The sequence below is a fragment of the Danio aesculapii genome, chromosome 1, assembly GCF_903798145.1.
Source record: "Danio aesculapii chromosome 1, fDanAes4.1, whole genome shotgun sequence".
NCBI classification, from domain to species: Eukaryota; Metazoa; Chordata; class Actinopteri; order Cypriniformes; family Danionidae; genus Danio; species Danio aesculapii.
Genome location: NC_079435.1, coordinates 1,157,508 through 1,181,413, shown reverse-complemented (window position 1 = coordinate 1,181,413; position 23,906 = coordinate 1,157,508). Strand labels below are relative to the sequence as shown.

The 23,906-nt window shown below is 37.5% G+C and overlaps 1 protein-coding gene across 2 annotated transcripts in view; it reads right to left on the bottom strand.

The window, feature by feature from the left end:
- Window positions 1–23,906, bottom strand: part of LOC130222024 (uncharacterized) — a 38,184-nt gene that overhangs the window by 7,778 nt on the left and 6,500 nt on the right. The window contains exons 4-21 of one of the 2 annotated variants that reach the window (XM_056454637.1): window positions 22,936–23,051; window positions 21,759–21,815; window positions 19,419–19,432; window positions 19,094–19,240; window positions 18,922–19,013; window positions 16,160–16,268; window positions 15,073–15,164; window positions 14,890–14,975; window positions 14,331–14,458; window positions 13,166–13,228; window positions 11,590–11,673; window positions 11,392–11,496; window positions 11,082–11,232; window positions 9,795–9,844; window positions 3,122–3,282; window positions 1,941–2,056; window positions 1,621–1,680; window positions 376–389 (exon numbers count right to left, since the gene is read on the bottom strand). In XM_056454637.1, the coding sequence (XP_056310612.1) occupies window positions 376–389; window positions 1,621–1,680; window positions 1,941–2,056; window positions 3,122–3,282; window positions 9,795–9,844; window positions 11,082–11,232; window positions 11,392–11,496; window positions 11,590–11,673; window positions 13,166–13,228; window positions 14,331–14,458; window positions 14,890–14,975; window positions 15,073–15,164; window positions 16,160–16,268; window positions 18,922–19,013; window positions 19,094–19,240; window positions 19,419–19,432; window positions 21,759–21,815; window positions 22,936–23,051 (1,645 nt within the window). The remainder of the gene's footprint in view (window positions 1–375; window positions 390–1,620; window positions 1,681–1,940; window positions 2,057–3,121; window positions 3,283–9,794; window positions 9,845–11,081; window positions 11,233–11,391; window positions 11,497–11,589; window positions 11,674–13,165; window positions 13,229–14,330; window positions 14,459–14,889; window positions 14,976–15,072; window positions 15,165–16,159; window positions 16,269–18,921; window positions 19,014–19,093; window positions 19,241–19,418; window positions 19,433–21,758; window positions 21,816–22,935; window positions 23,052–23,906) is intronic. The other variant, XM_056454646.1, reaches the window with a different exon arrangement.

Below are 23,906 nucleotides of genomic sequence, written 5' to 3'. Positions count from 1 at the left end.
TTGTCCTGTAAATGGTCTACTTTAACTTCAATTTTCTTTGCTTGCTAATTCCACTAAACAGCAAATCTGCTATGGTACGAGGAGTGCAACTGGATCTTAAAGGGAATGGGAGATGAGATTCTGATTGTTTTATAGCAAGTTACACACCAAACGCACCCATTACTCAGTAAGAGAACAGAGATAGCTCTTTAAGACAATTCACCAGGCATGCTGACCATTTTTCCCATTGTTAAAGTAACAAAAGTGGATTTAAATAGACCATAATTGCACCTGTGCCATGTGCTTTAACCTTTACCCTACATATAGATTTAAGAGTCACAAAATATATAACATTGTTAAACATGTATATTTGTAGAGAAGCATTTTGGTGCTTACCTGAGCATTTTCACCTAATAAAGGAAACAAATGGGTTTCATGTGAACTTTTATTAATGATCTCATGAAAAAATGTGAAATAAAAGGTACAGTCTGACAGAATCTATTTTCTTTAACACATAGTCAGTTTATTTACTTTCTCATCTTATTGACAGATTCGAATATTTTTCCTTTACATGAACATTAAGATCATATGTGACTCTTGACTACAAAACTAGTCATAAGTGTCAATTTTTGAAAACTGAGATTTATTTATCACATATAATAGCTGAATAATTACGCTTTCCATTGATGTATGGTTTGTAAAGTTTGGACAATATTTGACCAAGATACCAAAATATATATTAAATAGTGAGAAAATCACTTTTTAATGTTGTTCAGATTCCGAAATCACAAATATTTAGCATAGGCTTTACCCTTATAAATAAACTGCATAGTTGCAATCTAAACAACTACATTCTCATCTAAAAAGCCCCAAAAGTACATTATGTTATTTAACAGCAGCAATATTTGTAATGAGTGTATTGATCTGCTGTCACTCTATGTGGGCAGGGTAATACAGAAGGGTGAGGCAGCTGTATGAGTGCTGATATTGCAGAATATCGTATTGCTATCAGCCCGACGGATTTGAGAACCAGACAGAACTGTTGTATAAATATATGTCTTGCAACAATGCAAATGCAACATGATCTAATATCCTAATGAATTTTGGCATAATAGAAAAATCAATGATTTTTCCTTAAACAATGGATTATTTTGCTATTGGCAAAATGTACCCTTACAACACAAAACTTGTCATCCAGGGTCACATATATTCTGTCTAACGAAACCAATGAAATGCAGTAAATGCAATATTACGTTTGGATTTAAAGTTCTTTAAGGCTAAATATGACAGTAATGATGAATAATGGCTGTCAAGGTCACCACGTTTGATTTTCATCATATCTCACAGATCTTCATTCTGATTAGAAAATACAATACAGCCTATAATTTTACCAATCAAACTACAAACATCAGCTTATAATAATAAAATATATTTATATATATATATACACATATATACACATATATATATATACACATATATACACATATATATATACACATATATATATACACATATATACACATATATATATACACATATATACACATATATATATATATATATATATATATATATATATATATATATATATATATATATATATATATAGTTAATTTAATGAGAAGCTGAGGCACTCACCCTGTTCTTCCTGTGCTTTGCGGCAGTATCGCTCATACAGATGAGAGAATGGACCGTGGCCTTAAAGATAAAAAAAAAACTAATCTAAATATCTCGTCATATTTTACCTTACATTGGAGTGTCACTGCAGATTATTTCACATATATAGAAATGTCACAACATTTGTCAAGTAAAGTAAGGTAAATGTGTCTTTATATTCTCACCCCTCCACTAAATTCTTTGGAATATTGCAACATAAAAAAGTAGACTTCTACAGAAATAGTATGTATTATAGTAATGTGTACATTCTCTGCTCAGGTTTGCACATTAACACAGCTCACCTAAATTGTAGCACAATGCAGCAATTTTGACAGACAGGATGTCTTTGTCATCAATGCAGAGATCCGGCTGGTTTTCTTTCAGAAATGTGATCATTAGTCCTGCTAAATGCGCCATCCTTCAACAAACAGATCAATATCCTTTTAAATGAGATCTTTCTCAGAAATGCATGTTATGTTTTCTCATTTAACATTTTTATAATTTGTACTTCATGAAAATGCGTTTATTAGTCTAACAAAGAAGGAACATATTAATCACAACCAGCCAATATTGGGGGAATGTTTGTGCAGATGTTGTTGTTAAAATTTATAGAAACTCTGCCTCACAGAGGTGTAAAAAAGCTGATTTCAGCAAGTTAGCTTGGTCTTTTAAAAAAAAAAAAATTGGGCATGTCAGTAAATTTAAGAGTATTTCATAAACAGTTTCAATGCTAAAACTTGCTCCCAAACATGTGAAACTTTAAAGGTGCCATATAATGAAAATCTGGATATACCTAGGCACAGCTGAAAATAATTTTAAATTCCCAATAAATAATTCATTTTCTTTTCAGCTTAGTCCCTTTATTAATCTGGGGTCGCCATAGCGGAATGAACCGCCAACTTATCCAGCACAAGTTTTACACAGCGGATGCCCTTACAGCTGCAACCCATCTCCGGGAAGCATCCATACACACTCATCCACACACATACACTATGGTCAATTTAGCTTACCCAATTCCCCAATAGTGCATATGTTTGGACTGTGAGGGAAACCAGAGCACTCGGAGAAAACCCACACCAACACGAGGAGAACATGCAAACTCCACAAAGAAATGCCAATTGACCCAGTCGAGACTCGAATCAGCGACTTTCTTGCTGTGAGGCAAAAGCGCTACTCACTGCGCCACCGTGCCGCCCCATAATTAGAAATATAATATTATATCATAACATAATTCTAAATACATTTTAGTCCTTTTTTTTCAAGTATAATTAAAATTTAGCTTGTACTTTATCCACAACACACCTCAGGAGCAGTAATGCAGAAGCAGACTTGCCTACACAGACTTTTTTTAATAAGAAATCTACTATTTGTAATATATCAAGTCATTTTACAAGCGCTCTAAATAGTTTTGCCAGAGAAAGTAAAATGGTTTAAGAGTAAATATTACTATGTACATTAAAAGTAGACAAGACTTTTACCCTACCCAAGTGAGTGTTCGAAGCGTGTATGAGTGGCTCCGGGGTAGACCCGATCTGCTCCTCCAAGCTGTTTGATGTGTCTGAGTCTCTGAAACTGAGGAGTGTCAATGATCTTCACCAGATCACTATCCAGCTCTATCTGACCATAAATGGGATCATTGAAAATCTACAGCACACAAATAAGACATATATTAGTGAACAGAATGGGAATTGGGGTCATTGTGTCCATATGAATGCACAAGTGTACAGAAATATATAGTATTGGCATAGTTTGCACTTGCTTATTATTTAAATTTAGATTAATAATTTTTCCAGTACAACTCTCAGGGAGATTTCGCATTGTAAAAAATATGTAATAATTAAAATGGTGATGCTGCTTTGATTATTGTTAGAAAGCAAGTAGAATATAACTGAGAATATAACATCCTGCTGCTGACCAACAGTGAATATATACTGCTCAAAAAATAAAAATAAAGGGAACACTTAAACAACACAATGTCCAAGTCAATCACACTTCTGTGAACTCAAATGCTGCATCCCAATCAGCATAATATCTGTCCTAAATAGTATTTGAAGATAGAATTAGTGTATACCAAATCATAGTATGCTGAAAAGAGTATGTCTAAGGTTCCCGGATAGTTTATTATTTCTGGTAAAAATTGTAAGAAGCGTCCATACTCTAGCCGCTAATATTGTCCACGGTACATTACGTGCTGGATGTAATTTAGAATGCAGAATTATCCAAAGATCTGAGGAGATTTCTGTGCATGAAAGATTTGTGAATGACAGATTAATCCGCTGCTGTTTCTCCAATAAGGTAGGCAATTAAGTTCAACAGAAATGTGGATCATGTGTGGATGATTGACAGGGCTCAGAACAACATAACGATCTGTTAATGAGGGAGTAGTGTGTCCCAAAGCCTGCATACTCTTCTGTTATACACTCAAAAGTATATACTTTTCAACCACAAAAAAGTACATACATTTAGGGCGCAGTATAAGTATACAAATTGGGATGCAACAAAACTACCCACTTTGGAAGTAACACTGATTGACAATTAATTTTACACGCTGCTGTGCAAATGGAATAGACAACAGGTGGAAATTATAGGCAATTACCAAGACACCCCCAATAAAGGAGTGGTTCTGCAGGTGATGACCACAGACGACTTCTCAGTTCTTATGCGTTGTGGCTGATGTTTTGGTCATTTCTGAATGTTGGTGGTGCTTTTACTCTAGTGGTAGCATGAGACGAACTTTACAACCCATACAAGCGGCTCAGGTAAAAAGATTTGTTCTAACATAGAGTAAATATATATATAGGTCCAACATTAAAAGTCATTTTGAATCTGCAATAACAAATAAATACTAATTTAATTAATTTAAAGAGGGTTTTCACCACAATCCTTTTCCAAACATATTTGACAGATGAGCTGTGATTTAATACCTGATACACTTTACACCTGGTGGCTTTGTCGGGCTGATCTGGAAATTCGTGGTAGCATGAGATGGACTCTACAACCCACACAATCAGTTCAGGTAAATCAAAACTCAGACAAATATGCATGTGTCTAGTCAAACTGTCGGAAACAGACTCCGTGAGGGTGATATGAGGGCCAGATGTCCTCAAGTAGGGTTATGCTTACAGCCTGACACCATGTGTGACATTTGGCATTTGCCAGAGAACACCAAGATTGGCAAATTTGTGTGGGGTGGCATTTCTTTGGAGGGCCACACAGCCCTCCATGTGCTTGCCTAAGGTAGCCTGACCGCCATTAGATACCGAGATGAGATCCTTAGACCCTTTGTGAGACCATACTGCATGCCGGTGTAGTTGACCCTTGGTTCCTACTAATGCAAGACAATGCTAGACCTCAGGTGGCTAGAGTGTGTCAGCAGTTCCTGCAAGATGAAGACATTGATGCTATAAACTGGCCCGCCCGTTCCCCAGAGGTAAATCCAATTGAGCACATCTTGGACATAATGTCATGCTCCATTCACCAAGTCCAGGAGTTGGTTGCTTTACTCCAGGTCTAGAAGGAGATCCCTCAGGAGACCATCTGCCACCTCATGCCCAGGCATTGTAGGAAGGTCAGACAGGCACATAGAGGCCACACACACATCTGCGCTTCATTTTGACTTGTCTTAAGGACATTACATCAAAGTTGGATCAGATTAAATATTGAGTGCGACTCCAAATCCAGACCTCCATGGGTTAATAAATTTGATTTCCATTGATAATTTTTGTGTGATTTTGTTGTCAGCACACTCAACTATGTAAAGGAACAAAGTATTTATTAAAAATATTTAATTCATTCAGATCTTGGATGTGGTGTTTTAGTGTTCCCATTTTTTAAACAGTTTATATATATCAGAATCAGAATCAGAATCGGTTTTATTGCCAAGTGTGCTTCACACACACAAGGAATTGTTTTGGCTACAGAAGCTTCCAGTGTACATAAAGTGACATGTGACAACACAAAATAATCTGAAAAAATAAAATAATAATAATAAAAAATGATGAACATTAAACAGATGCGGTTAGTGAAGAAACCTGGATGTTGAATTGTATGTACAGATTGTTATAAATATACAGGTTACAAGGTGCTGTGTACAAGTGCGAATGTAGAAAGTATTGCATTGTATATTGATATAAGGTGCTGTGTACAAGTGCGTATGAGAAAGTATTGCACATATTTATTGCACAGTAGGGGAATATTTAACTGTTCATAAGGTAGACAGCCTGAGGAAAGAAACTTTTCCTGTGTCTGGCTGTTTTTGTGCTTGGTGCTCTGAAGCGCCGACCAGACGGTAACAGTTCAAACAGGTAGTGTGCTGGGTGTGAGGCGTCCAGAGTGATTTTGCGAGCCCTTTTACTCACTCTGGAAGAGTACAGTTCTTGAAGTGTAGGAAGGGTAGTGCCAGTGATTCGTTCAGCAGTCCGGACTATTCGCTGTAGTCTACGGAGGTCGGTTTTGGCAGCTGAGCCGAACCAGACGGTGATTGAAGTGCAGAGGATGGATTGGATGACAGCTGAGTAGAACTGTACGAGCAGCTCCTGTGGCAGGTTGAACTTCCTCAGCTGACGAAGGAAGTACAGTCTCTGCTGGGCTTTCTTCACAATAGAGTCTATATGAGTGTCCCACTTCAGATCCTGAGAGATGGTGGTGCCCAGGAACCTGAATGACTCTACTGCAGCCACAGTGCTGTTCATGATGGTGAGTGGGGGGAGTGCAGGGGGGTTTCTCCTGAAGTCCACTATCATCTCCACTGTTTTGAGCGTGTTCAGCTCCAGGTTGTTGTATCTGCACCATAACGCCAGCCGCTCCACCTCCTGTCTGTATGCAGACTCGTCACCGTTCTGGATGAGGCCGATAACAGTAGTGTCGTCTGCAAACTTAATGAGTTTGATGGAGGGGTCTTTTGCAGTGCAGTCGTTGGTGTACAGGGAGAAGAGCAGTGGAGAAAGAACACATCCCTGGGGGGCACCAGTGCTGATGGTGCGGCTGTCGGATGTGATTTTGCCCATTCTGACTAGCTGCTGTCTATCTGTCAGAAAGCTGGTGATCCATTGACAGACAGAGCTAGGAACAGAGAGCTGGGCCAGTTTGTACTCAAGCAGTGATGGGACGATGGTGTTAAAGGCAGAACTGAAGTCCACAAACAGAATCCTTGCGTAGTTCCCTGGTTTGTCCAGATGTTGTAGGGTATAATGCAGTCCCATGTTGACTGCATCATCCACAGACCGGTTTGCTCTATAGGCGAACTGCAGGGGGTCCAGCAGGGGTCCAGTGATGTCCTTCAGATATGCTAGCACCAGTCTTTCGAATGACTTCATGGCCACAGATGTTAAGGCCACAGGTCTGTAGTCATTGAGTCCTGTGATCTTTGGCTTCTTTGGGATTGGGATGATGGTGGAGCGCTTAAAGCAGGATGGAACTTTGCGCTGTTCCAGTGATCTATTGAAGATATGGGAGAAAATGGGAGCCAGCTGGTCAGCGCAGGTTCTCAGACAGGCTGGTGAGACACCATCTGGCCCTGGTGCTTTCCTTCTCTTCTGTTTACTGAAGATCTGACGCACATTTTCCTCACTGATCTGAAGAGCAGGGGGGGAGAGGAAGATGGCTGGAGGTGTTGATGGCTGTGTAGGGCGATGGTCCGGGCTGTGTTGATGTGGTGTTGATGGCTGTGTAGGGCGATGGTCCGGGCTGTGTTGATGTGGTATTGATGGCCGTGTAGGGCGATGGTCCGGGCTGTGTTGATGTGGTGTTGATGGCTGTGTAGGGAGATGGTCCGGGTGGGTGTGAGGTGTCTGGTCATAGGTGTCAAACCTACAGTAGAACATATTCAGCTCGTTTGCAATATGTTTATTGCTGTCGATACTGGGGGACGGTGTCTTGTAATTAGTGAAATCTTTTAAGCCTCTCCACACTGATGCAGGGTCGTTAGCTGAAAACTGGTTTTGCAGCTTTTTGGCATAGCTTTTCTTAGCCACACCAATCTCCTTTGTCAATGTGTTCCTGGCCCGATTGTACAGGATCCTGTCACCACTCCTGTAAGCATCCTCTTTGGCCTGACGAAGCTGTCTGAGTTTTGGTGTGAACCATGGTTTATCATTGTTAAATGACAAGTAGGTCCTGGTAGGGATGCATAACTCCTCACAGAAACTGATGTATGATGTTACAGTCTCTGTGAGCTCGTCCAGATCTGTGGCTGCAGCTTCAAAAACATCCCAGTCAGTGCATTCAAAACAGGCTTGTAAGACCTGCTCTGTGTCGTTGGTCCATCTCTTGACAGTCCTTAATACTGGCTTAGTAGTTTTAAGTTTTTGCCTGTAAGTTGGTATAAGATGAACCAGGCAGTGATCGGAGAGTCCTAGAGCTGCTCTGGCGACGGAGCGATATGCATCCTTTATTGTGGTGTAGCAATGGTCCAAAATTTTATTGCCTCTGGTGGGGCATGTAATGTGCTGTTTGAATTTAGGCAGCTCATGTGTGAGTTTTGCCTGATTAAAGTCCCCAAGTATGATAAAAGCAGAGTCCGGGTGTTGTTGTTCTGTCTCTGTGATCAGATCAGCCAGCTGTTGCAGTGCAGTACTCACGTGTGCTTGCGGTGGAATGTAAACACAGACGAGAATGAACGAGGAAAACTCTCTTGGTGAATAAAACGGCTTACAGTTAATGAAAAGCACTTCCACATCAGGACAGCACATCTTCTTTAACACAGTTACATCCGTACACCACCTTCTGTTGATGTATATATATATATTACAACAATTCTGGCTTTTTTTTTGCCATTCCAGAGGCAATCAAGACGCTTTCTCACACACACTCATACACTACAGCCAATTTTGGCCAATTCCCCTATATCGCATGTGTTTGGACTGTGGGGGAAACCAGAGCACTCGGAGGAAACCCACGGCAACATGGGGAGAACATACAACTCCTCACAGAAATGCCAACTGACCCAGCCAGGACTCTAACCAGCGACCTTCTTGCTGTGAAGCTGTGAATGGCTTCTTGCTAACCACTGAGTCACCGCGCCACCCTATATACAGTTGAATTCAAAATTGTTCCCCGTTCTGTAAATTTAACTTATTTATTTTTTTAAATACTGTATACCCAAATTATGAATTTACTCAGTATTTCCTCTAATATTTGTTCTTCTGGAGAAAGTCTTTTTGTTTTATTTCGGCTAGAATAAAAGCAGTTTTTAATTTTTAAAACCTTTTTACGATACATTTTATTAGCCCTCTTAAGCATTATTAGTTTGGATTTTCTACAGAATATTCATTCATTCATTTTCCTTCGGCTTAGTCTCTATTTCAGGGGTCGCCACAGCAGAATGAACCGCCAATTATTCTAGCATATGTTTTACGCAACGAATGCCCTTCCAGCTGCAACCCAAGATCTGGGAAACACCCAAACACAATAATTTACCCACATACAGTACACTACAGCCAATTTAATTCATCTATGTGAATGTGTCTCAACTGTGAGGGAAACCGGAGCACCCGGAGGAAACCCATGCTAACACAGGGAGAACATGCAAACTCCACACAGAAACGCCCAGCCGGTACTCAAACCCCGACCTTCTTGCTGTGAGGCCAAAGTGCGACACCACTGAGCTACTGTGTCGACCCTGTCAAATAAAGGTATGAGAGCTGTCACTCGGGGTGATAAATTTTCTAAAGGTACACATTTGTACCTTAAATGTCCATATTAATACCTCAAGGGTATATATTACTACCTAAAAACTACAAAAGTGTTCTTCTCAATTTTATGTACCAATATATAATTTTGAGGCACCAATATGGACCCTTCAAGTACAAATGTGTACCTTTTGAAAAGGTACCACCCCAGTGACAGCTCACGTACCTTTATTTCTGAGAACAAACCACTGTAATACAATAACTTGCCTAAGTAGCCTAACTAGCCCTATTAACCTATTTAAGCCTTTAAATGTCACTTTAAGCTGTCTTAATGTCATCAAGATAAACAAAATCAGTTAATAGAACTGAGTTAGTAAAACTATTATGTTTAGAATGTGTTGAAAAAAATCTTCTTTCCATTAAACAAAAATGGGGGGGGGGGGGGGGGGTAATAATTACACACACACACACACACACACACACACACACACACACACACACACAAAAATCTCCAATTTTTTTGTTTACCTTTTTTGGTTTTTCTGAGGTTGACTGCTCTGCTGGAGTATCCTTTTCTTCTGAAAAAAAAAATATTTAAGATCTTGCAGAGGAATATTTAATTTGGTTTCAGTTTATCTGTCATAAATTTAATCATTGTCTTTTTCGATACTATACGATAAAGTTCATTTTGTGGTTTCTATGAGAACTGCATGTAAAATAACAATATTAATACATCATTCTAAAATAATAACAAGTACAGTGTTTATATTAAAGTACTTAGACATGTGATCACTTGTTTATTACAATTTTCAGTGAACTAATGTGCTTAAATTTGCGAGAACAGCTTGGAGAGGTTGTGGATAAGTGAGCGGGTCACACAACATATACTCAAAAAATAAAATTTTTTACTTTATCAAAGTACTTATTTAAAATGAGCTGAAACAACACAATTCTTGAGATTTCATTGGGACAACTTAATTTTGTTATGTTATCCACATAAATTTGTTAAAAGTGTTAAGTTAACTTAATCGATTTGTGTTGGGACAACATAAATGAATTATGTGGAACCCTGCATGTTTTTACAGTGTACATTTACAGTACATAGGTCAATCTGCTATTTGTGCTATTTGTTTATGTTTTTATTTTGGTTGGTGTAGTTAAGACGTTTTGTATGCCGAAGAGGTTCATTTCATGATTCATTGATTCATTATTGATTGATCATTTGTTTAGTTGGTTTAATAAAAGTGGGTTTTTGTTACATATTTTTTTATTATTTAAGCTACTCATTTTGATGCTTCTTGTCCTCCAGGTAAACTGTTATTTCTTTCATGCATATTGTAAATGTATCTTCTTTGTACATATATATTTCACTTATCTCACTGGTATTGATTGGCATTAGATATTGTGATTTAAAGCTATATTCAGCTGTTGTCTAGCTTTTTTTTCTCCACCTTATTGTTTATATTATATGAAGTGGACTTAACTTCTATGCATTTAAAAAAAAAAACTTCTGCTGCTCTTGAGGTGGCATATGGGTCATGGTAGGAACAGGTTTTGTGGCATGAGTAGGTTAAAGGGTGATAAGGTGTAAGGGATGGTCAACAGTGTAATTATAAATGTAATTAAAGAAATTAATAACAGATGTGATGTGATTACAGATTATGTCACATTAAAATCCATAGAGCCTAATAATAGCAACAACAACATACTCTGGGGCATACAGTAGGACTTCTGCAAATTATAAACGCAAATATAAAAGGACGAAGACAACATTTATACACAAATATGACAGAAATCATACAACACGACAGTTACCTAGATCAGAATCAATGAATTGATTTTCCCTGCACCACCGATAAAAGAAGTTCTGAGCTTCTTGCTGAATGCTCTGATAGCTGCCATCAGAATTGTTGTAGTACACCCTCACAAGATATTCGTGAAACTTTGTTGGCTTGAGACTGGACACCTGCAGTAATGAGAAACAAACCAAACATGTTTATCAGCCTCTCTCAATGCAAGAGCAAAAACTGACCTAATTTAAAGAAGAACAACAGTCATGCCAACTGATTGAATGTAACTGCGAGGCAATTACAATAAAATGGTTGAGATGAATCACATTTTGTACCTGGTATTTCTCCATCTTAAAAGCATTATCTTGGTCGTTCTTTTTGTAGAAATGAACGTTTTCAATGGGCTCTTTTCCCACTTCACCAAAACCCATGTCAAGAACCTGAAAGTAAAGAGTGTTCAGGCTGAATATAAAGATAGGAAGAAGGTGTAGATATGGAAAATGAGCTGTTTTATTTTTATTATTGAAACATACATAAATGTCAAATTCCTTTTTGTGTTCTGGTTGTAGAGATGTTTCGACTTCTATCATATTGTTCCAGTGTTCCTTTAGTTTTCTCTGAGGATTTGGAAGAATAAATCAGTCAAATGATGCACTGATTAGAAATGAACCTAGTCAAAATATATTTGAGGATTGTGTCCGTTTTTGAGTAAGTCACGTCAGGCAAAAAATGAACTAATTATAAAAAACTTAATCTGGAAATAAGATGCATATTTTCCCCCTAAAAAATGTAATTAGAAATATGAAAGTATTAATTCAAATAAAGATGTTTGTTCTAATGTAGAGTAAATACATATATATACAGTTGAAACCATAAGTTGACATACACTGTATAAAAAGGCACATAACCATTAAAAAAAAATAAGTCAGATGTTAATGTGACTAAACTTTTTCTCTTTTAGGGCAGTTAGGATTATCAGATGTGTTTCTGTTCTGCTTAATAGCAGAATAATGAGAGAGATGTTTTGAGAAATTGTTATAACTTTTCTTGACAGTCAAGTTTACAGACAATCAGATTATTCTGCCTCTGAAGAAGCTCAGATGATGATGGTCAAGGTTTTGGAAGTTTCTGATTGGCTAATTGACAACATTTGAGTTAATGTGAGGCACAACTGTAGAATAGTATTGAAGGAAAAGCTCAAACACACTGCTTCCTTGTGTGACAACATGTGAAAATCAACAAGCCAGAATCAACAATAAAGCCAGATTACAATTAGCTGAATTACACTGGGAAAAGACTAATGTTTGGAGACATGTGCTGTGCTCTGATGGAGCTAAGATTGAACTGTTTGGCCATAATGACCAGTGTTACATTTGGAGGACAAAGGGGAAAGGTTACAAGCCTAGGAACACCATCCCAACTGTGAAGTATGGGGGCGGCAGCATCATGTTGGGGGGCTGTTTTGCAGCAGGATGGACTGGTCCACTTCACAGCATAGATGGCATCATGAAGAAAGAACATTATGTAGAAATACTGAAGCAACATCTCAATATATTAGCCAGGAAATTAAAACTTGGGCACAGATGGGTCTTCTAAACAGACCGCGACCTTAAGCATACTGCCAAATTAGTTCAAATGTGCTTTAAGGACAACAGAGGGAATGTTTTAGAGTGGCCATAACAAAGTCCTGATCTCAATCCTATAGAAAATGTGTGTTGAAAAAATGGGCCAAAAGTCCTGCAAACTATAGTGAGGGGCTTGTGGAAGGAGACCCAAAACATCTGACCAAAGTTATAGAGAAATGTGTGTAAACTTTTGACTGTCTAGAAATGAATAAAACATTCTCTCATTATTCTGGCATTTAGCAAATGTAAATCACTTAGGTAATCCTAACAGACCTAAAATAGTAAATGTTTAGTCTGATTTACCATCAGACATTTTTTTTTAAATGGTTATGTTCATTTTTGAGAATATGTAAACTTCTGGTCAAACATTAAAAGCCATTTTGAATTTGCAATAACAAATAAATACTAATTAAATTAATTTAAAGAGGATTTACTTCACATTCCTTTTCCAAACATGTTTGCCAGATGAGCTGTGATTGAATACCTGATACACTTTACACCTGGTGGCTTTGTCGGGCTGATCTGGAAGTTTGTCCTGCAGTTCTCCCTAAAGGATTCGAAGAGTAACTAGACTCTTATACATGCAAACAAAGTCACAAGATAGAAGTTGAACGGTTTTATCTTCAGCAATATATCATGGATCAAAATGTTTGTTTCAAATGTTGCTGGTGTTAAACTCAGCACTGAATAGACAACTAGGTGTGATCTGCTGATCAAATTTAATGATGAAGCTAGAAGTGACAATACACATTAACAGATTAAATAAAGCAAAAACACATGTATACTTACATGTAATTTTAAATCTGTGTGTTTAACACAATATTTCCACCCAGGCTCATTGGAGATCCCTTTCTAATGGGCTACATTTATGACAAATATTTACCCTGCATCATGTGATTTTAGTTCTTGTGTTGACAAATCCATTTACATTTTTGACAATCTGAAATATGTCACTGAGCCACGTTTTCTCATTTCTCATAAATCCACCAGAGGACACTGCATTTGTACATTTCTGCCAATTTTAATATTATCCTTCTCACACAGAAGTCAGTCAGCTTATTGTGCAGAATATATCAGCTTGATATCAACTGACCTACATATCCTTCCCTAAACCCAACCAATAGTGTTTTCAAAAGCAAACTAGAAAAGAAAAGCCACCATGGCCATGTGCTTTTTCCACAATCAAAAACTACTTTTTTGAGGTTTCATTGTAAGAGGTTTTTGGAATCGCCCTTTGCTGGACTCGAACTCTGGTCTGCTTCACCTCCCAAATTCGTCGCCATACTTGCTGAGCTACTGAGCAAACCAGTCACATTGGAAAAGTTATCCACACTGAGGTAAGTGGCCATCAGTTGCGCCCTGTAGAATTTGTTTTAAACAAAATGCAGCCATGTGTATCTGCAAGCACATTTTTTCGCCTCTCAAAAATGTAGCCCTGGGCACATATTCCCAATGAGCCTGTGTTGGAATTTATATTTTATGTGTATTTATTTATTTGCTTAAACACATTATATTTACTTGAACATTGTACTTTAACATATTATTTTAAAGAATGCAGCTGAATTACCTCTGATCAAACCTCTGATTGTCTAATAACATACACGTTAACTTTAAGCATGAAGTAAATTTGTTATATTGGACATAGCTACATTTAATGTGACATCATTCAGTCGGGCCTCTCCCACAAACTTGGGCAGACATCTGTTGACGACGTCCTCCAGAATGCGTCGAGCTTCATTCAGATCTGCGTGGTTCAGGATCTGATCAAAGAGGTGATCTGTGGAAAGACAGAAATGGAAATATTCACAGAGTTTTAGTTTGTACTTAACAAATTACTTTCCATCTCTATTCTCTATACCAGTGTTTCCCAACCTTGTTCCTGAAGGCACACCAACAGTACAGATTTTCAACCTCTCCCTAATCAAACACACCTGAATCAACTCATCAGAAGATTAGAAGAGACTCCAACACCTGAAGTTAATGGGTCAGATAACGGAGACATCCAAAATATGTACTGTTGATGTGCCTCCAGGAACAGGGTTGGGAAACACTGCTCTATACACTCAATTCAAAATACCCAAGTCTAGTTTCACAGTCTAGTACACAGATCTACTCAATTTAATCATTTTTATGTTTATTTTATACTTAGACATTTCTAAATAATCTTTTTATGAGTCATTTGTCTTGATTTCTACCCAGTTTTCTAACCTGTCAGTTTGGTGTAGTCCAGGATGTTGTCTATGGCATTAGCGATTCTCAGATTATCATTAGCTTTTATGAGTGCATCTGTAATCCTAGAGTAAAAAAGAGACACACAAATATGTCTGAATACCAAACATCAGAAGATAAACCACAATGCATGCAGATAAATGCATGAAATATAAAACCCACTTGATGTCAATGATGTAGCCAATCTTGTGCTGAAGGACCTGACGATGAAGAGTGTATCTGGTGTGAAACATGCCATAAATATTCTCAGCCACCTGTCAGGGAAATAGAGCATCATGAAGCAGAGCTCCAAGCTAAAGTATAGGAACTACACTGTTCCTATTTACTGTGACCTTTTATGTGAAGCTGCTTTGACACAATCTACATTGTATAAGCGCTATACAAATAAAGGGGAATTGAATTGAATTGAATTAAAGAAAGCTTACTTAAAGCTAAAGAAATGCGAGCTTCTTTCAAACAATAGTGGTAAATTGCTGGAAGGAATTGCGTGCAGGACACAGAATTCCTGCAGTTTACTGGTAATGTTAGAACTTGTCATATTAAAAAAGGATCTGTTCACATAAGGGCGTAGAATTAGCATGGATTTGTTGCTTTACAGTATATCCAACACAATCTCACGGCAATTCGTAACTTTTTGATTTAGTGGCTAATTCGTATGAATTCGTGCAATTAAGTACGATTTGCTCATCACCCAATGACGGTTGGGTTTAGGGGTGGGGTTAGGTGCCACGCCTCCTTTTTAAAATCGTACAATTTTGTACGACTGAACACCGACTGAATTAGCCACTAAACTGACAAAACGTAAAATACTTACGTTTCCTCGTGAGATCAGGCTGATATATCACATTTTAATTACTGCAATTTTTTAAAAAATATTTCCTTTATATTAAAAACAAATGCATTTCCAATCTGATATGTAATGGGGAGGAAAAAGATGAATGAGTTTATATGAAATTGGTTGATGATCGATCACATCAAAACATGTTGTCATTGTTAGTTGCACTCTTTAGTTATGTTGTCTATGTCGATCAGACATTCAGGTAATTAGCTTATTCCAATAAGATGCACTATTTGCGCTTAACCTAATGGACACAAGCCGCATCATTAGGCCTCATTAGAGTAGGACCTTAGTCTTGTTTTTGAATCTGCCACTATGCTGACACATAGGCATTTGTAGCTCAAAAAAAGTTCAAAGCTTACAGAAAGTTTACAAAGTTTACAAAGAGGTGTAGGTGAAAAAGTGATGTACCTTGTCCCTGAAGCAGATGTGATTTTCCCCATCCACCTTACAGACGCGTGCAGATTTCAGCAAGCGCTGCTGGTCAAACCCATTTGGGATTCCAACATAATGACAGTCTCTGAACAAAAAAAAAAGGATATAAACTAATGCAGAAATAGATGAAGCAATAATGGTCAAATTTATTTCGTGGCATTGCTGGCGCGTTCCTATTTTGAGAAACTAGAATAGTCTGTTCTATAGACCAGAACAAAGACGGTCTAAAGTCCAGCGCAGAGCGTATTAGTTATGTGTCTCGCTTACACACTGCTTAATACACACAAGATGTAGAGCAATATGCAAATATTTTTACAAATGAAAAATAATTAAAATATTAAGGATATATATAGGATATAAATATAAAGGATTAAAGGATTTTCTAGCCTACTGTTTCGGCTCAGTATCTGTGCCTGTGTTCGTTTTTTTTTTTTCTCTCTCTCTCTCTTTCCATCTTTCTCTGCCCAGTTCATCTCCCCATTGGCTAAGCTAGATGCCAGTCATCATTACCACTACGATGACATCATCAATGACCAATCACAAGCGGACTTCCCCCCTTTAAAAGGAAGCCGGCGCGGCTGAAAGCTAGCTTGCTTTTTGCTTTTTCAGTTTATTCATAACAATTTACTTTTGTATAATGTTGTTATTATTGGCAGTATTATTTATTATATGCATAATTATATTTGTTTTATTGAAAACAAGCTTAGATTTGTCCACCTGTCAGGTTTTAGACCGTATGGGGCACAGCATGTGTATTTGGATAGAACTCAGTTGTTTGAACACACTTTGTTATTATTGTTCATTTATTCGTTTGCTGAAAATTAGAACTGAATTTAGAAATTGTTTTCAATGAAATATTTGTGCTTTACAAAGGCTAATGGATGTCTGTGCATACAAGAAGTTTCCCTATCCACGAGAGCTAAAGTGAAAACAAATAATGAGGCTCATCTGTCATTATCACGCTGTAGATGCTCTATTTAACTGTTTTCTTGCTAGTGAAGCGTTCAGTTTTTCCACTTACAAAGTCTGCCATGTGAATAGTAAATTTGCTATGGCGTGACGCAACTGATTCTTAAAGGAAATGGGAGATGAGACTCTGATTGGTTTATTCTCAAAACACACCTATAACTCATTAAGAGAATAAGTTCAACTCTTTAAGACCATGATCCACGGCGCAAAGCGGATTTTTCCGTCCTTAAAATAGCAAAGTGGATTCGGACATGCCCTTAATGCTTTTGCGCCCTGCGCTTTGCACTTTGAGCATGGATCGTGAAAAAATGGAGCCCCAAGAGTGAGCCTGACTGTCGAGCCTACACTGTATGCTAACTACCCACGGTGACATGAGACGAAAGAAATATTTCCATGTTAAAGGAGTTTATGTCCAAACCATCACCTAGAAATTTGATTTTAGAAACAGTTTCAATTTCTTGCAGCTGAACAACAGCATACACGTGTTTCAGCAAGGCAACCTGGAGTGCTGAATTTGAGTAAACTTGCAGTGGACAGGTTATAGATATAGGTTATACTGACATTAGCATTGTTTGTCAGATAAACAAGAATGTTCACTGGGCATGTTTCTGAAATATCTGCAAACATATTAAGTTTTTTTATGCTTTAGAAGTCAAAAACTGACATACAGCACCTTTAACTCTACTTTGTTGCAAGAATAATAAGTGAAGTTTATATATAAATTAATTTCAAGAGGATCACATGCTTATGATTGCTTGCAGCTGTTCCCGCATTATTCAACTTATGATTCACCAATCAGACGATTCCTAAGCCACTATAAATACCCTCAGTTCCATATAACAGCCATCTTTGTTTTGAAGAACCCCCCCTTCCACCCCTACTCCTCCTCCGTTTATAGATTGGTGGCATGGTGGCCCAGTGGTTAGCACTGTTGCCTCACAGCAAGAACGTCATTGGTTCTAGTCCTTACCAAGCCAGCCAACGTTTCTGTGTTTACACGTTCTCCCCATGCTCACGTGGGTTTCCCCCAGGTTCCCCGGTTTCCTCCCACAGTTCAAAAACCTGCAACTTAAGTGAATTGACTAATCCAAATCGGCAACATAGACGTGCTCCTAGTAAGTAGTTATCACTATCTGTTCATTAGCTACTACAGCAGGGGAGTTCTCCAGATCTACCTGAGCTCAAACTCCCCTCTCGCCCTGCTAAACGGGAGTGAGCCCCAGGCTCGAGGATCTTGTGAGCTCAGGGCTCTCTCCCAGGACAGCATGTCAAACAAGCTTATAATTAATCATCAGCTAAGTGTGGAATTTTGAAACTATGTTAAGACTGATCTTCTCACTTATCTGAGGCCTAATGCCACTTGTAAATGTCTACATTTTTAGATCACATTGTGTTCACAGAAGCTGCTGAACATGATTTAATATCCAGCGCAATGGTTCAGCTAATGGGCTTGAACAAGGAATAAAATCTATTCTTATTCTATTATTTAAATACAGGATTAATTTAACATGTTATTGCAATCAAGAACACAAACACAGAGGTTGAACATGTTGCTGTATCAGTATTTTTGTGCACTCAGGACCAAAATGATAAAGCCCTGAATATGATTATGTCTGGACCACTACATGCAGGAACAAATTAGCAAAGTTGCTGATTCTGATCAGTTATATTCAGATAACTGGACCAAGCAAAAAAAGCATCTTTGTTACAAAGACAGCTAGCTCCAGTGAGCGCTAAACTCATTTTAAGAAACATGTACGAGTGCTTACCGTGCCAAATAGTCCCATTTATCCACATCAATGCCATTCTTTTTATTAGCAACAATCTCATAGAGGAAAGATTTATCTTCAGGTCTTCCCGTCTTTGTTCAGGGTAAGAAAGAAAACATTTTCAGTACCTTTAAATTATATCCTGACCAAGGCTGGAAGAATTCAATAATACCTGGCCAACTGTAGTTTTACATCCTTTAATTAACTCCTTAATAAAGGCAATATCTTCATCAAGTTTCAATCCATAGTACTCCATCACTTCTTTCAGTCCATTTTTCTTTCTCATGCAGTCAAACATCTGAACAGACGCATCCTCATGCTACACAGTACAAAGAAATGTTGTGTTTAATCAAAGAATTGAATTATTTTGGGTAGCAAGAACAAGTTTAAATTAATTTGTGCCCAAAGACAAGTATTTGTATATACTATGTAGCTCTCTAATGTAAACATGTATCAAACATGCAATAACATTCTTATAACATCATTGTGAAGCTTACCTGCCACCTGCAGTCTGAGGAAAAGATGTAAAAACACAGATTTTAGGGATTATGTCATGCAGATACTATAAATGCATTACTCATGAATGAACACATTATTTTACTGCTAATTACAGGTTACTTGACTGCATTTAAACCAAGAATATATAGCCCAAAACACCTTCTTTTCCCACATACCCACATGACAAAAATACTAAAGTACTTTATACTATATTTCTTTTGCACCATATTATAGTAAAAAGTAATAAATTGATCTGTTGTGGTGATTCTAAACATGCTATAACACGCCAATTAATGCTTTTGTATTGTATAGTAAATGATTGGTAACACTTTACAATAACAGTACATGAATAATGATGTGTAAATATGTAAAGTAAACATTACTTTATTATGAATTATTGATGAGATAAGGCGCGCACTAATCATGAGTCACATGAGTTCATGTGTGAATAATCACTACCTTAATTACTTGTTAGTACATGCTTGTTTGTTAATAAATGTATACATTACCACATTCATTTATGCTTAATTTAACCATCATGAACTCATTATAGGTTAATGTTTAATTAAATCATGATATCATGATTTATCATGATCAGGAGAGATGCATCATCATTAACCCATTCTTAACTCATGAACTCCTTATGCACATCCGTCTAGTGCATTTACACTGAATAACAATAGAAGTGTTCAGTCAACATCAACATGAACAGATTAAACACAGGAGTTCATGATGGGGTTAAGGATGAGTTAATAGTGATGTTCCCTCTCCAAGTAAAGTCATGACATAACTATACATTAACAGATCATGAGTTCATGATGGTTTCATTTAGCTTAAACTGAAATGCTAATTGATACATTACCTAACAACATGCACTAACAAGTAATTATAGGGCCCATAGTTTACCTCTTTTTTATGATTTAATATTAATATTATGGTTCTTCTGAGTGTGTCAGTTTAGCTTCAGTTTAAAACACAATTCAGATTGTTTTATTATAATGTGTTAAAAAGTGTCATGTTGGGGGCGTGTCCACAGCTCGCTGATTTAGGGGTGTGTTGCTTCACATGTAAATTAGTTTCGGCTTCCCGCCACCGTAACAAGGGGGCAGGGCCATGAGCTTACCCGCTCTGTGTTTGCAACAGAGGCAGACTGAGAGAAGGAGCAGGGGTGAGAGGATCAGCATTCACGGACACAGACCAAGCGTGCACAGTCCGTGGCGCACAGCCGTCGACTTGAAGCGCCGTTGTGTGTACCCTGATAGAAACCTATGTTTAGAATTCTAAAATGCATGGCGCTGCGTCAGGTACAGCAGCGCCTAGTTAAGATCACAGGGAGCTTCTGGGATCGCGAGAAATGCAAACGACTTAAGTATAAGGTAGACTCAATGAGAAGTACACATGTTTGCAAACCTACCTAAAGACACAACCAATAATTCTGATTAGAGCGATAATGTGGAGAATATTGATCTTGTGTTGAGCCCAATGAGCCTTGCATCTAAAAATAGAGCTAGCGTGTTCCTTTAGTGATATCGCTTCGACTCACGCTGAAAATGGCGGACGTGAATCAACAAACCGAGGATATGATGACGCGCCTGTCAATCAATATTGGTGGGGGGGGGGACCGCTCTCCTACGTAAAGTTGCAGTCGATTTGAAAACCGCTCCAATTGGTCCACCGTTTTTTATGTTGTTAAATTGAAAAAAAAGCACTGGGTGTGTTTATATCACCGCAATATGACGGTCTATACACCATACATGCACATATGTCTGTCCAAACAGCTTGAAAAGTAGATTTTTTACCATAGGTGCCCTTTAAGAACTCATGTTGTCAATAAAGTTAGTTCATGATTAGTTTGCACCTTAACTCATCATTAATGCATAATAAAGTAATGTTTAGTTTACATATTAACACATCATTATTTATGTACTGTTATTGTAAAGTGTTCCTCAATTTACTATAGTATAGTTACTATACAATAGTATTTACTGTAAATTACTACCATTTTTTTCATGTGAGTTTTCAGATCTGTTGTTTACAGTAGGGGAGTGGTGTAATCAGAAAAGTGTGACATGTAAAAACTTTGGTACACATATTATATATTGTACAGAAAAGTTTATATTGTCTAATAATACTTTTGTTTCTTAATCAGGTCACAATAAACAAGTTTTAGTGTGTACATAATATAAAGATCCCTGTACACTATATATATATTTTTTTTTCTTTATAGCGAAGATGTGATTTAGAATATAATGGAATTTGTGCAGTGGAAACTTTCAGCAACATCTGCAATAAAATAACTAAAATTACACATAAAATAAACTAATTGTGAAAACTCTTACCAGGCCGGACTTCAGGGATGAACATGCCATCAAACAAATGAGAGAACGGCCCATGACCTAACAGATCAAAAACACAACATCCCTGAATCATTCACTGATTATTTTTTGTATGATCAATTTTAGTTTTTGTTGTTTTCTGGCTCAAGCTCCCATGCATGATGATTAAAATTCAACTTGATTTTTACCCTAATATTTTATGCCACATGTCTTAATGTCTGTCGGAATTAAGACTTTTTTTTTTTTACATGCATTTGGTTGACAGATAAACAGCATGCTCTAATTCAGTGTTGTTGACTTAGTTTATTCAGCCTTGGCCCTGCTTACAAGATAAACACAATCCTGAATTTGTCACTAATTCACTAATATGTTAAATGCCAAATAGTTAATCTTTATAATTTTTAAAGTACACCCTTAATGCAGAAATGCTTTTTATGCAGGGTTTAGCCCTAGCAGTGTGTGTCAGCAGTGTGTGAGTATCTCCGGCAGCCTCTAATGGTGAACATGTTTGAATTGTGTTTGTTATAATCAGACTTGATGAATGAAACACTTTGATTGACATTCTGCCTTTGTACGTGTCATCAGAGGGGGAAAGCCCTGCCCACTAGTGCCCATCTCTCCCTCATTAGCATAAACAGCAGCCCTGAGTGAGAAGCAGTCGTCTGTCCATTAGCCATTAGAGTGTTTGAGCTGCTGAAGATAATGTCAGCATAGACTAAGAGGATTCTAGATGTGGAGTTTTAGATGAAGCAGCGACAGGAGCGACATAGACTGACAGAAGCATGAAGCACACATGCAGACCTGGGGTTAGTAAGCCATATGTACTTCAGGCTACATAATTCGCTATCTCCAGAAACGTATATAAGACTACGTTTTCAGAATGAGCCTATGTTGTACAAAATATAAAAGGGGGGGGGGGGGGGGTCCCGAGGACTGGGCTTGGGAAGATCACCTAGGTTGTGCACCCTTGAGGATTTAAAAATAGATAAACTCTCTAACATAAGGACTACAGCAGAGACTGCAGGACTGTTTTTATTGATCGACTTAGAAATTTGAGGGCCATTTTGACACTGAGAAATGTTTATTCCATTGAATGTGGCCCTAAATATGTACAGTGCAGAGAAGCCTTTTCACAAAACACCTAGCGCAGAGTTCAAGGGTGAATGTTTGTGCTACTCACCCATATCATGACACAGAGCAGCGATCTGAACACACAGGGAATCTCTTGCGTCAATGTTGAGTTCTGGCTGATTCTCTTGTAGATGCTTGAGGAGACATTCAGCTAAATACGCCACCCTTGCACACAATACACACAACTAATAAATTAAATTCATTTCATGGCATGGAAAATACATGTTTAGCACTTACCCAAGGGTTCAACAGACTTTGTTTTCAGAAGGTTAACCGTCTACATAATTTTAACACAGTTTACATCACATATCCGTAACAAATACTCTCTGTCCTGATCTAGGTACAGTACAGATGTCAGTTTAATTAAAAAATGTGCTTCAAAAGGTTTCTTTAATTGGTACTTTTCCTTGCATTATCAAATAACATGATTTAGTTTTTAATGAATGGAACTTGTCACAGAATTGGGTAACCATTTCACTCTAATTGAAGAGATGTTCATAAGACTGTCATGAAACCTTTTTAATCAATACATAAAACATGTCATAGTGAATCCAATTTAAAATTGTTATTACGTGTCATTTGCTTAGTTGTGTCATTTTAAATGCAGAGATGACATTGTGTGTTATGAAAATTTGACATAAATACATCATTACCAGTCTTCATCTTTGTCATGACACCTTCCAAGACAACAACATTTGTCATAAATCTGTCATAAACATGATTGTCATTACAACTGTCATAAATATTTTTCTGATCATGTTTTGAGTGGAACAAACTGTTTATCACTAAAATGTCTCATTAAAAGTGTCATCATTCTGTCAAATTATTTTAAGACCATTGGTCATATTTATTAACATTTTAATTCAGCTTGTACCACTGTATAGAGGTCAAATAAAATATCAATGACAGTTTTATAATGGCTTCATGACAGTGATGACAGATTTATGACGAGTTTTGTTGTAATGGAAACATCAAGTTGTCACAACAAAGACAAAAACAGGTTGTGATGTATTTGTTTAT